Source organism: Monodelphis domestica, chromosome 5 (assembly GCF_027887165.1).
Source record: "Monodelphis domestica isolate mMonDom1 chromosome 5, mMonDom1.pri, whole genome shotgun sequence".
Lineage (NCBI taxonomy): Eukaryota > Metazoa > Chordata > Mammalia > Didelphimorphia > Didelphidae > Monodelphis > Monodelphis domestica.
The window spans coordinates 59,843,541-59,856,285 of NC_077231.1; the positions used below are offsets into that span (position 1 = coordinate 59,843,541).

Genomic DNA, 12,745 nt, shown 5'->3' on the forward strand with positions numbered 1-12,745 from the left:
AAAAAGGAAGGTTTAGTTTAAGGGTATTTTGGAAGAGAAAGTTATGTTCATTTTTGGACATATTGGGCATATTAGGCTAGATATGGGGCATCATGTTTGAAATGTCTAGTTCATGCTCAATGACTCTCAGAGCTTAATAAAGAGACTAGGCTGGATAAATAGATGTAAAACTCTTCAACTTGGAAATATAACTAAAGCTATTTGAGCTGATGAGAAAAGAAGTGAGAGTAAGACTGTGATAGCAAGAGCAAGTTAGAGAGAGCGAGTATGTGTGTGTGTATGTGAGAGAGAGAGAGAGTGAGTGAGAGAGTTGGTCAGTGGGTAGAAACTTGAGTTATATTCACAAATAGGAAATGAGTAGAGTAGAATATGGATCATGATCCATGTCCAATAAAGGAGACACAGTAGTAGTAAAATAGGCTAAGAACCGAAGGAGAACAGTGTTATGACAACCTGGAGAGAAGTGTTCAGAAGAGAGGGATCAATAGCATCAGATGCTCAAAGAAGTCAAGAAGCATGAAGCTGGAGAAAAGACATCCGGCAATGAAGAGATTGTTGGCCATTTTGCCCGGTTTAAATGATTCTTCTTTCCCAGAGTCTTTCCTGAATCCTTCACTCGAAAGTGATCTCTACCTTTATCTATTCCTGTTCAGTACACTCTGTCTCTCCTTAAAGCACTTGGTATATCCTGCATATCTCATGTCTCCAAAAAGACTGTAAGTTTCTTGGAGGTGGTGGCCACATCTCTTTCATGTTTACAACTTCCATTGACCATAGCACCAGACTTTTAGGATCGTAGCTAGTCAATAAATATTTACTGAAGAGAGTAAAGAATTAGAGCAGCTCTTAGTAAATATGGATGGGAACAATGGAATTTTAGGAACTTCACTTTAATAATTAAAAAGGAAACTCTGAAATTCTAATTTAATAAGACCTTCAAGTTCAATAACTATAGCACTCAGACCCTGAAAGTAGTAATACTTTTCTTGCTGACAAGAAAGGAAGAAAGGATATGTGATATATATATATATAGATATATATATATATATATGCACAAATATACATATGCTTACATGAAGAAATATATATGTGCACATATAACATTACATCTATTTTCCTTTCTATTGAAACCATTTCCAATATTACTGAACATGAGACTGTGTGATTGTACTATGAATATGATTGTGCTAAAACGTATGATTTGGGACAGTTAGATTGCTCACTGGATAGAGTCAGGTCTGGAGACAGGAGCTCCTGGGTTTATACTGGTTCTAAGAATTTAAAAATCAGAACCAAAAATTTATCCTTTAAAGCCATTTAAAAAGAGTTTTTCTTATAATCTTGTGGTATAGGCATAGTAAGCATTGTTATCTCATGTCAATGAATGAGCAAACTGAGGATCTCACTCACCTAATCAATATGCCAGGTACTAAGTGCTGGAGATTTTTTAAAAATGCAAAAGACAGTACTCACCCTCAAGAAACGTACTGTCTAATGACAGAACAACATGCAAACAAATCTATACAAAGCCAATTATATACAGGGTAAATAGGAAACAATTATCAGGAGGGAGGTACTAGAATTAAGTGAATTGGAGAAGATTTCTTGTAAAAGGGGACATTTTAGATGAGGCTTAAAAAAATCCAGGGAGTCAGTAGTTAGAGTGGAGGAGGAAAAGTGTTTCAGGGATGGGAGACAGCCAGACACAATGCAGGGAACCAAAAAATGAATTTTCTTGTTTGTGGAACATCTAGGAAGCCGGTGTCACTGGATCCAAGAATACATATTGGGGAGTAAGGTGTAACAAAACTGGAGGAAGTCTCTAAGAGTTGACTTGAGTAGAGCAAATGAAATGATAGGAACTTACATTTTAGGAAAATCACTTTGGTGGTTGAATGGAGGATAGAATGGACTGAGAAGAGACTTGAGGCTGGCAGACAAACTGTTGCAATAGTCCAAGGTTGAAGTGATGAAAGACTGCCCTAGAGTGGTGGCAGAGTTAGAGGAGAAGAGGGGGCATATTTAAGAGATGTTACAAAGATGAAATCAACAGTCCTTGATAATAGGTGGGATATAAAGGGGTGAGAGATAGAGAGGAATCCAGGAAGATTACTCAGTTGTGAACCTCTCTACAGTAATAGGAAATATAGCAATAGGGGAGGAGTTGGGGGAAAGATGAGGGCTGTTTTGGACATATTGAATTTAAGACGTCTATTGGACATTCAAATTGAGTTGTCTGAAAAGTAGTTGGAAATGTGAGATTGAAAGTCAATTGACAAAATGGAGAAAGAAAGGTAGATTTGATTTAAAACCATAATCATATGGGGAATGCTTTAGACCAGATTTTCCTATCCCTCTCCTGACTCTAAACCTATGCCTTGGCCAGTACAATAAATCATAGTAATATATAGAATGTGATAGGTGATTTATTATATATATATATAAAGTCCTTCCTATAGTCATAGAGTCATATAGAATTGCTGAATCTTAGAGTTGGAATGGACTTCACTGGCTTTAAATGTACAATCCATACCTGAGCCAAAATCTCTTTCACAACATCCCTAACAAATGGTTGTCTTGAAGGAAGGACACCCACTGGCTTCCTAGGTCTGTCTCCCATTTTACTTTTTGCTAACTATTATAACTTTAGGAAATAGTTTTCAGTGATGTCCATCTTATTATTCAATTCAATAGACATTTGTTGAGAGCTTTGGGTGTACCTTTATCCACACAAGAAATTGTGAGAGACTCCAAAGAAGTATTTGTTATAGATGTTGACCTTCAAGGGCTTATAATCTTTGCAATAGAATAGAACTCACACACACACACACACACACACACACACACACACACATATGGATTATATATATAAATATATAATTAGGTGTGAAATAGAGCATAACACAAGCCAAGATGCAAATGTTACATTGGTTATAACAAAGACCTTAAATGTCTAGCGTAAGCAATGAATACCATGGATATAGTTAAGAAATGAAGACTCCTAACCGTGTGACACAGGATAAGTCATTTTAACCTCATTTATCTAGCCATTGCCCTTCTGTCTTAGAATTATTACTAAGATAGAAAGTTAGGGTTTAAGAAAAAGAGATCTGAAGAATCAGTGATATTAGATGATTTTTCAGTCATGCCTGTCTCTTTATGGGATTTTCTTGGCAAAGATACTGGAGTGGTTTGCTATATCCTTCTCCAGCTTATTTTGTAGATGAGGAAACTGAGTCAAACAGGTATAAGCAACTCACTCAGGGTCACATGGTAAGTTTCTGAGGTCAGATTTGAACTTAAGAAGATGAATTGTTCTGAATCCTTCTAGCCTTTCTACTGTGACACATAACTGCCCTAGAATCAGTTTTAGCATCTTTTATTAAAGATTGTTTCAAGGACAAAGTTAGATTTCAGAAGGAGCTTGCAGGATTAGTATGATTTGGATGGGCAGATACAGAAAGAGGATATTTTCTAAAAGGGAAATAATGCCAAGGTAAAACTAGCCTTCTCTTTGTCATTCTTAGATGGCATTCTTAGCAAATGGCATTCATGTGATATGCATGTGTTAATTTTCCTAGGATTTTCCAATACTTTCTCATATTCAGCACTAATTTTGTATATTTTTTCAATAATTGAAAAAGTAAAATTCTTCTTACCCCAAATTGTAATTCCTGGTTTTTTCTTTCAGGGAAAATGCCAAATTATTAGTTGGAACTAACTGCATTTATTTATGGTTGAGAAATATCCGATTTTTAAAATTAAATTAGTGTATGTGCTTCTTTTTCTCAGAATCTAAATAATATTCATACTATTACACAGAAACTGATTTTAAATGAATGATATTAATCTCCAGCACTCATGGTGTTATTGAAAAACAAATTACATCTTTGACAGATGGAGTAGAGAATCCTTTTTTCCCCAACAAATGAGATTATTTGTTAAACTTTAATGAGTAAGGCAACAGTACCCTGCTTGCTCAGTGAAGCGTAATTGGGATTGTTTTCCTAATCATTTAAAATTAATCATCCCTGCTCTAAGAATTATGCTTTAAAATGTGAAATAAACAAATCATGCAAAGTTTGTTTCCTTTAATTTCATTTTATTTAACCTTTTTTAGGTGTGCTTCAAAAAAAAATCCACAACTGTTTCATCTTGGATATCTGTGTCAGTCAGTTTTTTTTTTACCATATTACCCCAAGTACCATATAAGAAAATTTAGAACCCTAAAAAAAAATCCTTCTCTGTCTCTCTCTCTGTCTCTCTATCTCTGTCTCTGTCTCTCTCTGTCTCTGTCTCTCTCTGTCTCTGTCTCTTTCTCTCTCTCTCTCTCTCTCTCTCTCTCTCTCTCTCTCTCTCTCTCTCTCTCTCTCTCTCTCTCTCTCTCTCTCTCTCTCTCTCTCTCTCTCCCCCCCTCCCCCCTATTTCCTCATTAGCCTTTCATGGATCTGTTTATGTGTCATAGCTTGACCTGAATTTTAGAACTCCATTCAGAGTACTGTTCACCTCTTGAAACTATGAGCTTTTCCTATCTTTTTTCATACCTTAAGTTCTCTGCATTCTACGTATTCCTCCTATCTTTCTTCATTCCAGAGAAGCAAGGTAGTTGTCAATGACACTTTCTGAATCAATGGGCTGTTTGACTACACGTTTATCTCCTGTAATACCCAAATAGCTTTCTACATACCTGGGAAATTTGTTTCTTTGAAACATCTGGTCCACTACATAGGATCAAGAAGTTTTGAAAAAGCTTAAGGAAAAAATAATTTCCAAAGATCACTTCAATCACTATTATGCTTTATGTCATTTGTAGTCACCAAGATTAATGGACTAATCATTAATTCCATCAACAGACATTTATTAAAAGCTTACCATGTGCCATACCAATAGGCACACTGATCTGCACAAAATGAACTGTCTTTTACTTCTTTTTTTCTTTTACAAATCTCTTTACTTGGAATTCAAAGTTTTTTAGGAATTTGAAGATTAATCTATACTTAACCACTTTTGTTGTTGTTGGAAAGATAATCCAAGTTTTGGAGGATAAAATGAAATAAAAATTTACATGCTTTATCTTTCCAAGAAAATTGAAGCATCTTCAGGGAAACAGCCACCTAATGTTTGTCTTTGCACCTCCAATGCTTGCCCAAAGATGCTTAATAAGAATTTATTGGATTGAACTGAATTGAAAGACTGCTAGTGGAAAATCTGATTTGCTGTATTTTTCTTCGTATAGATCTTGTATCATGTGACATCGAGAAGGGAAACTTTATTTAAACTAATTGCTTATGGAAACAGAGCAAAAGTGAAAAATTTGACCCCTGGAGTGGAATATGTATTTCAGATCAAGACGGTTAGAGGCATTGATTATAGCATATCTGTTGAGAAAAAAGTGATTACAAGTAAGCAACTGCTGTAAATAATTTTTTCATTAATTTTTGAGAACTTAAGATAATTGGATTAATATGTGTTGAAATTTAATTGTTTCAATGATAATTTGCTTTGATTTGAATCCTAGTTTAAGAATATGTGGAGATGAATCCATGGTAATTTTACTTAGTACTTTCAATAATTTTAACAATATTTGGTTCCCTGATTTGTTTATGCCTGATTCTTTTTAGCTAAAATAGATGTAAAATAATTAACTCACATATCTTGCCTCATCAATGATACACAGTTTTGATAATATCTGGTACTCTGATTAGTTTGGGCCTGATTCCTTTTTATCTAAAATATATGTAAAATATCTAACTTCCTTTTACTTACATTGTACACTTTACCAATTTTATAGTGAGAGAAGTCTAATTAAAGGGTAGGTCTAGACTATTTTTTGTCTGATCAATTACAGGTTATAATTATGATACTAGCAAAAATCAGTGTAATGTTCTTCATATTTAATTAATTATTAATGGTAACTGCTACTAGTAATTCTAAAAGCTTTAATAAATTTCTAAATCCATATTTTAAAATATTTGCATAAACTATGTGATTTAAACTGAGGGGTATGCTTGTCTTAAAAGAGTTAAGTTACAATCCAACAGGCAACATGGTCTAATGAATAGAGAGCTAGCTTTGGAACTAGAAAGCCTTGGATTCAAGTCCCACTTCTGACATACTACCTGTGTGATCCTAGGCAAAGTACGAGGCAACTCTCTATGATCTAAAGTCGAAGAGAAATTTCCAATGTGAATTGTTAGAAGATATTTCCTCATCTGAGATTTTCCCTCTATCCATTAAATAAAAGGTTCAATTTGTATCCCTGTGTATATACCCCAAGTATTGTTATCAGCCAGCACCGTGGTTGGGAGAGATATTTGGGGACATTTAGGACCAATAGGACACCAGAAAAAGGAGTGACAGCTGCCAGGACTCATTTTCACATTTTATCTTGTTTGTATATTTTCTTTGCATTTCTTTTAAAACACTGATTTTTTTTAAACCTCATCCATGTATAATTAAACATTTTCAAATAGAACCAGCTGGGATATGTGGCTTAGCCTTAAAAGCTGTGAATACATCTGCTGCAACATTGACATGGAATCCAACAAAGACCAACTTCACTCATTATAAGATTTGTCTATCAAATAATACATTTGTAAATGAATATTATATTTTTGGGACCATGACCGATCACACAGTTACGGATCTGACTCCTGGTGGCACTTACAACATCACCGTACAGAGAATAAGAGGTGACATAGAAGGATATAGCTCATTTATCCAGGTGGTTGCAGGTTTGTAAATGTTTTCTATAGTTCGATCATAGCTTGCAATGTTTGTTCCTCCTTAAAATGATAAGATATTCTGGAACCACTTGAATATTTCAATGCTTTCCCAGAAGTTGAGGATGGAAAAAGAAAAAGGAAAAAAGGGAGGAAAGAAGGAAGGAAAGGAGGAATGGAGGAAAAGAGGAAAAAGGAGAGAGGGAAGAGAGAAAGAGAGGAAGAAAGGGAAAAAAAAGACTGGAACTGGAGTAGCGAGAGAGCATATATTACTCAGGGTCAATTTCGTTTAGTAATAATGATAGCTGAACGATGTTTAAAAGTTTGAAAAACACTTTTTTCATTCGTATTATCTTATTTGATCTTTACAATAACCCTGTGAGATAAATGGTAGTATTATACCCATTTTGAAGAAGGGGGAAAAATAGCTGAGGCAGAGAAGAGCTTAGCACTTTGCCCTGACAGTTAATGTCTGAGATAGTGTTTGAATTCAGACCTTTCTGAATCCACATCTAAAAATTCACCCACTACATCATCTAGACAGGAGACTAGAATCCAAAATATTGTTTAAAATAGTATTTTAAGATATCTTAAACTGGATTACTACTGGAAGAGAAGCTCATCATGAGAAGAGACTAGAATCCAAAATATTGTTTAAAATGGTATTTTAAGGTATCTTAAACTGGATTGTGATTGAAAGAGTAGTTCAACATGAGAATGATTCTTCAACTACTTTGTAGACTTCTTTTAGGTTGTTGTTGTTGCTGCTGCTGTTTTTTAGTCATATCTAATTCTATGTAATCACATGGACATAGTCCATTAGGTTTTCTCAACAAAGATACTAGAATGGGTTGACATTTCCTTCTCCAATGTGTCTCCATTTTACAGATGAGGAACTGAAGCAAATGATAAGTGACTTGCCCAGGGTCTCATAGCAAGAAAGGTCAGATTGAAACTCAGATCTTCCTAACAAGATGCTATGCTCTAGTCATGGCATCAACTAGCTTCCTATAGGCTAATCATCACCATTCACTTTGTTATACAGTTTATTATTACCAAACCCTTAATGTCCTATTATAATATACTTAATATTTAAGGATGTTTGTTGTATGATCAAAAGAGAACATTGTGATGTTTGTTGAGAGATCTGAGTTCTAATTCCACTTCTGCTGTATGTTAGCTATGTGCTTTTCCCAAGTAATTTAAATATTGTACCTGGGTCTACTAGCCTATGAAATGAGAGGGATGTACTAACAAAATTCTAATTCCTTATCAAATTTGAAAAATACTATCTTTTGCTGCTATATGCATACCATTAGTATAAATGCATCTTTCCCCATAGCTTAATTTTCCCTATAATACTGATTTTTGCTGTTCTTTTATGCATTTAACTAATATTATGCATTGGGGTACCTGTGGAAAAAAGTCCATAGTAATAGTAAGTTTGAATCAAGATGAGTAAAAGGAATGAGCTGTGGCTAGATGGATTGGAGAGCCAGACCTAGAGATGGGAGGTCTTGGGTTCAAATTTGATCTCAGACATTTCCTACCTCTGTGATCCTGGTAACCCCAGTTACCTAGCCCTTACCACTCTTCTGCCTTGAAAGCAGTACACAACCTAGGGTTTTGTAAAATTAGCAAACTGAGTTTTAAACACAGTATTAAATAAGAGACTTATGTTATTTCCATTTAATGCACCATTACTTTCTTAGAATTAATCTGCAGTCCCATATAATGTGAGTAAAGGAAATGCAATATTTTCAGACATATTTTTGCCAGTAGTTTTAGAACGAGTCTACATGAGGTATATTTTGCAAATACTTGGCTGCAAAACCTGTTTCTCTCCCTCTGTATTGTCTATCTGGAATCTGTGCTAAGATAAGGCAGAGTGGGAACCTGAGTCATTGGCAACCAATCAGGAAGCCTATGTGTGGAAAACTGCCCCCAGATGGCACAAACCAGCCTTAATAAATGTTCAGAACTAAAAGTGAAAATGTATAGTGGAAATGGTTTGGGCGGGCAGGTAATGCCAGCCATCACTGTTTCATTTCTAAATCAATGTAGTTGTTTGCTGTTTTAGAGAGTCCGAAGCTTTTATTTGGAATGCTCATAGCTTTAAAAAATGGACAGACTTGTGCTTTACAGACTTCCTCATTGCCCTTCCCACTGTTAATTAATTACAGAAGAGTCAGATGAATATGCTATACATCTAATGATACTTTCTACACTCAAATATGTCTGTACATACTTATATATTTCATACAATATTTGAGATAAAGAGAATAAATGATCAAATAGAGTTTGCCAAAATTAAACTGGTTAGACTATAAGAGATTTTTCCAGAAAGTGCTATGAGACATATATGCATATAAATAATATATATATCACATTATATACATATATATATATACATATTAGAATGGGCTCTAAGAATGAGCCCAAATTAGAATGATAATATGTTATATTATGATACATAGAGGTAACATAAATTGTAAGGAATTTTTCCGGAAAGAGGTCTTTCTGGAAAATTTTTATATGTGTTTCATATATAACATATATATATATATAACATATAATATATATATATAACAGGAATTCTTGAAAAAGCTAAAAGATCTTGAGATAAATGACTAAACCAGAGATGATAACTGACTAATCATAGAGATCTGTAGGTATCAGGTGATGGAGTTCTTTTGCAACATCATTTCTTTAATGTTGTTTTTTGATTCTCAATAATTTTAAAATAAAGAGATGATGTTTGCAATTTTTATTTCCATTTTAAGAACCTGAAAGACCTGAGAAACTTAAAGCCTTCAATATTTCAACACACTCCTTTTCTTTGCACTGGAGAATGCCTTCTGGACATGTGGAAAGGTATCATGTGGATCTTATTCCTGATGGTGGCGTTGTTGCAATCAGAGATCTTGGCCATGGGGAGTATCAGGTATAGTTCTCATTGAGGCACTTTGTTTATATGTGATACTAAAGGGCAAGTTCTTTACGAGACTGACGAACCATGAAAACTCACCTCTTGAGGGTTTTTTTTAGCATAGGACAAAGACAAAACATTGATGCCAAATTTATGAGCATAATTTCAGCATTAGAGGGTCGTTACCTTAACAACCACTATCGTAGCTTTTTTTTCTTTCAAGTCTACCATAAACCTCCGACCAGTCATCCAAGGGTTCATGAATAGTTTAACAAAGTAAGGGCAGTGCTATTGAGTAATACTGCTCATTAATTGTGCACTTGCCAGGAAGATCTGTCCTTAAATCATTAATGCAGGCAACATTTCCCTGTAAAGCCATCAATGTAATTCCACTGTCTGAAAAATGTAATAATGATGGCTTTTCTTATAATATTTGTCTTACTTTTTATTGGAACTTCCGAGACACAGGTATTTCACAGTCGGGCTTAATAGAGAGGGTTGGAGAATGGATTGGCTGTAAATTCTCACGAATTCCTAGGGAATGCTTCTTTCCAATGGCACTAAAGTTGGCAGTTTTTGTTGTTTCTATGAGATTGAGGCATTGTCTTATTAGCTGGTTTCCTATCAGATGATATGTAGATATGTATGCACATATATATGCATAAATATCTCTATCTTCATATAGATTTCTGTTTCAAACTAGGATTGTTATTTATTGATTACACTGGAGCAAACTGTTTTAAGTGTGGTTCTTGTAATACAGTTCTTTAGTTCCTGCAGAAGTGCCTCATCGGTTATTACCGGTGGTTTAGGAATAATAGATTTTTGCCTCTCTTGTGTTTTCTGTCTTCCTTGAAAGAGTTTATTGTCTTCGATTTTTCCACAATACTACAGGTTGATGTCTCGAATGCTCTTCCCGGGACGAGGTACAATGTAACCATTTCTTCGGTTTCTGCTACAACATTTGGAACACCCGTTAGTAAAATGGTGACAACAAATGTGACCAGTGAGTATAATAAATATTCTTTCTGCCGTATCTTGATTTTTTATAGATAACATATTTTGAATTTCTCCAAGTGAATTTTAGGCAGTCTTTTAGGCAGTTTTCTGGCTTGATGAAAGCATTTAAGCTACTAATTATGCACATGAAAATAAAGGTGTTAAGGAAAGTTTCTCATTGAGAAGAAAATGGATATGTCCAAATGGTATTTTTGGACCCACCTTGGATTATGATGATTATTTGGACCTATTCTTAGACTTCTTTAATGTGGAAAGAACAAAAATAACTATTTACCACTTGCTTATGACTTTGAACATCTGAAAGATGTTGAGTTATAAATATTCCATATACAGCAGCATTTTTCAGCAAAGACTATCAAGCAAATAATAATAATAGTGTGCTTGTACTTTTAGTTTGGATTTCTTAAATTAAGGGTGATTTTAAATGACTTGGCATTAAATGATGTTTTGTCTGTACAGTTTTTTAATGTTCCATTTTTCACATTCTTAGAAAAGAATGTTTCTGGTATTCCCCAAAGCAGTTAATCTTGTTTTTAAGAGCATAACTCTAAGGAGAGCTGTCTCATATTGAGTCCATTAGTCTCTGGGAACTTCAAAAGTCTAGGTTGGAAAGAACTTTCCTTCCATCTGAACTGTGCAAATACTCAAATTGTTACTTGACATTTTAATTAAAGGCACTTTGTTTTCACAGATCCAGGGCCTCCGGTGTTCCTTGCAGGTGAAAGAGTAGGGTCTGCTGGAATCCTTCTCTCTTGGAATACACCACCAAAGCCAAATGGAAGGATTAAATCATATGTTGTCAAATATAAGGAAGTTTGCCCATGGATGCAAGCAACCTATACACAAGTTAGAGCAAAACCAGATAGTTTGGAAATGCTTCTTACGAATCTTAATCCTGGAACAACTTATGAAATTAAGGTAAGTTTAAAAGACTTTCTGCATAATTTCATATTTTGAATTAAGTACTTGTTTGGTATTATGGGAAATAAAAGCAAAGAACCAATTGATTTGAAATTTGGCCAAGATTCACCAGGTAAATTATGCAGGGAACACAGGGGAAATAATTGAAATAATTGCTTGACTTCTGTCTTTTTCTTTGGTTCTGGAACTTTTTGTGAAATTGTGTAGTTTCTTTTTTGGCTAGGTGGAGTAAAATTTTATTTCCATTCTTATGAATTATGTATTAATACAAAAGTTTCTCACTCTAGTTACCAATGTGAAAAACAAATCTGATATTAATTTAATTCTTTTGTTGTTAAAAAAAAATCAGTCACTTGGTTCCAGGAAAAGATTACCAGATTTTCAGTCAGAGAGCTTGTATCTTGGCTTTGCCATTTACTAGTTGTGTAACCTTAGGCAACTTCATTTCCCTGGGCCTCAGTTTCTTCATCTGTAAAATAAAGGAATTAGATCAGCTAACCTCCAAGGTACTTTCTTATGATCACTCCCTGTCAAAAATCACAAAATTGAATTAGTCTTGTTCATTTTTTTCTATTAATCTTCCATGACCAACATCTGGATTAAAAAAATTCCTAGCTAGAGCATTTTTGAAGACACAGATTCCATAAATATGGCAATTTAAACATTTTAGCACTTCACTGATTTTAAATGTGCCAACTTATGAAAAGGCTTGTTTGCAGGTCTAATTAATGAGGAAGTAGGTAAAAGGCAGTACTAAATTATATTGACCTTGCAAAAATTATTGGCAATAAAATTTGTCTGTGATTTTTGTTCTTGGGAAGGATAATGGAAAATTTAGATGAATTCCTAAAAATTAATAAGCAGCTTGTTTTTGAACATTGAAGGAAAATGAGATATAATTCTGTAGAGCCTTAAGTTTTGTGTTAAAAAAAGTTTTATTGATTTGAAAACATTACTATCATTTCTCAGTCACTTCCCTCTAAGAACTCTCCTCCTTAACAAAAAAGTACTGTTAAGCAAAAACAAAAACAAACAAAACAAGTAGCCACTATGACTCTGTCTGCTGGTATAGGACTCATTTCATCTCCACAGAATATTTTTATGCAGTTCTATAAATTCTCATACATTTTTATGTAGTTCTATAAATTCAGGC

The 12,745-nt window shown here is 34.3% G+C and overlaps 1 protein-coding gene across 1 annotated transcript in view; it reads left to right on the top strand.

Annotated features, from left to right (window-relative positions):
- PTPRQ (protein tyrosine phosphatase receptor type Q) overlaps positions 1-12,745 on the top strand; it is a 336,616-nt gene that overhangs the window by 40,313 nt on the left and 283,558 nt on the right. Inside the window, 5 exon segments of the mRNA XM_056798554.1 lie at positions 5,237-5,402; positions 6,474-6,734; positions 9,506-9,666; positions 10,546-10,657; positions 11,363-11,589. Coding sequence (XP_056654532.1) covers positions 5,237-5,402; positions 6,474-6,734; positions 9,506-9,666; positions 10,546-10,657; positions 11,363-11,589 — 927 coding nt within the window.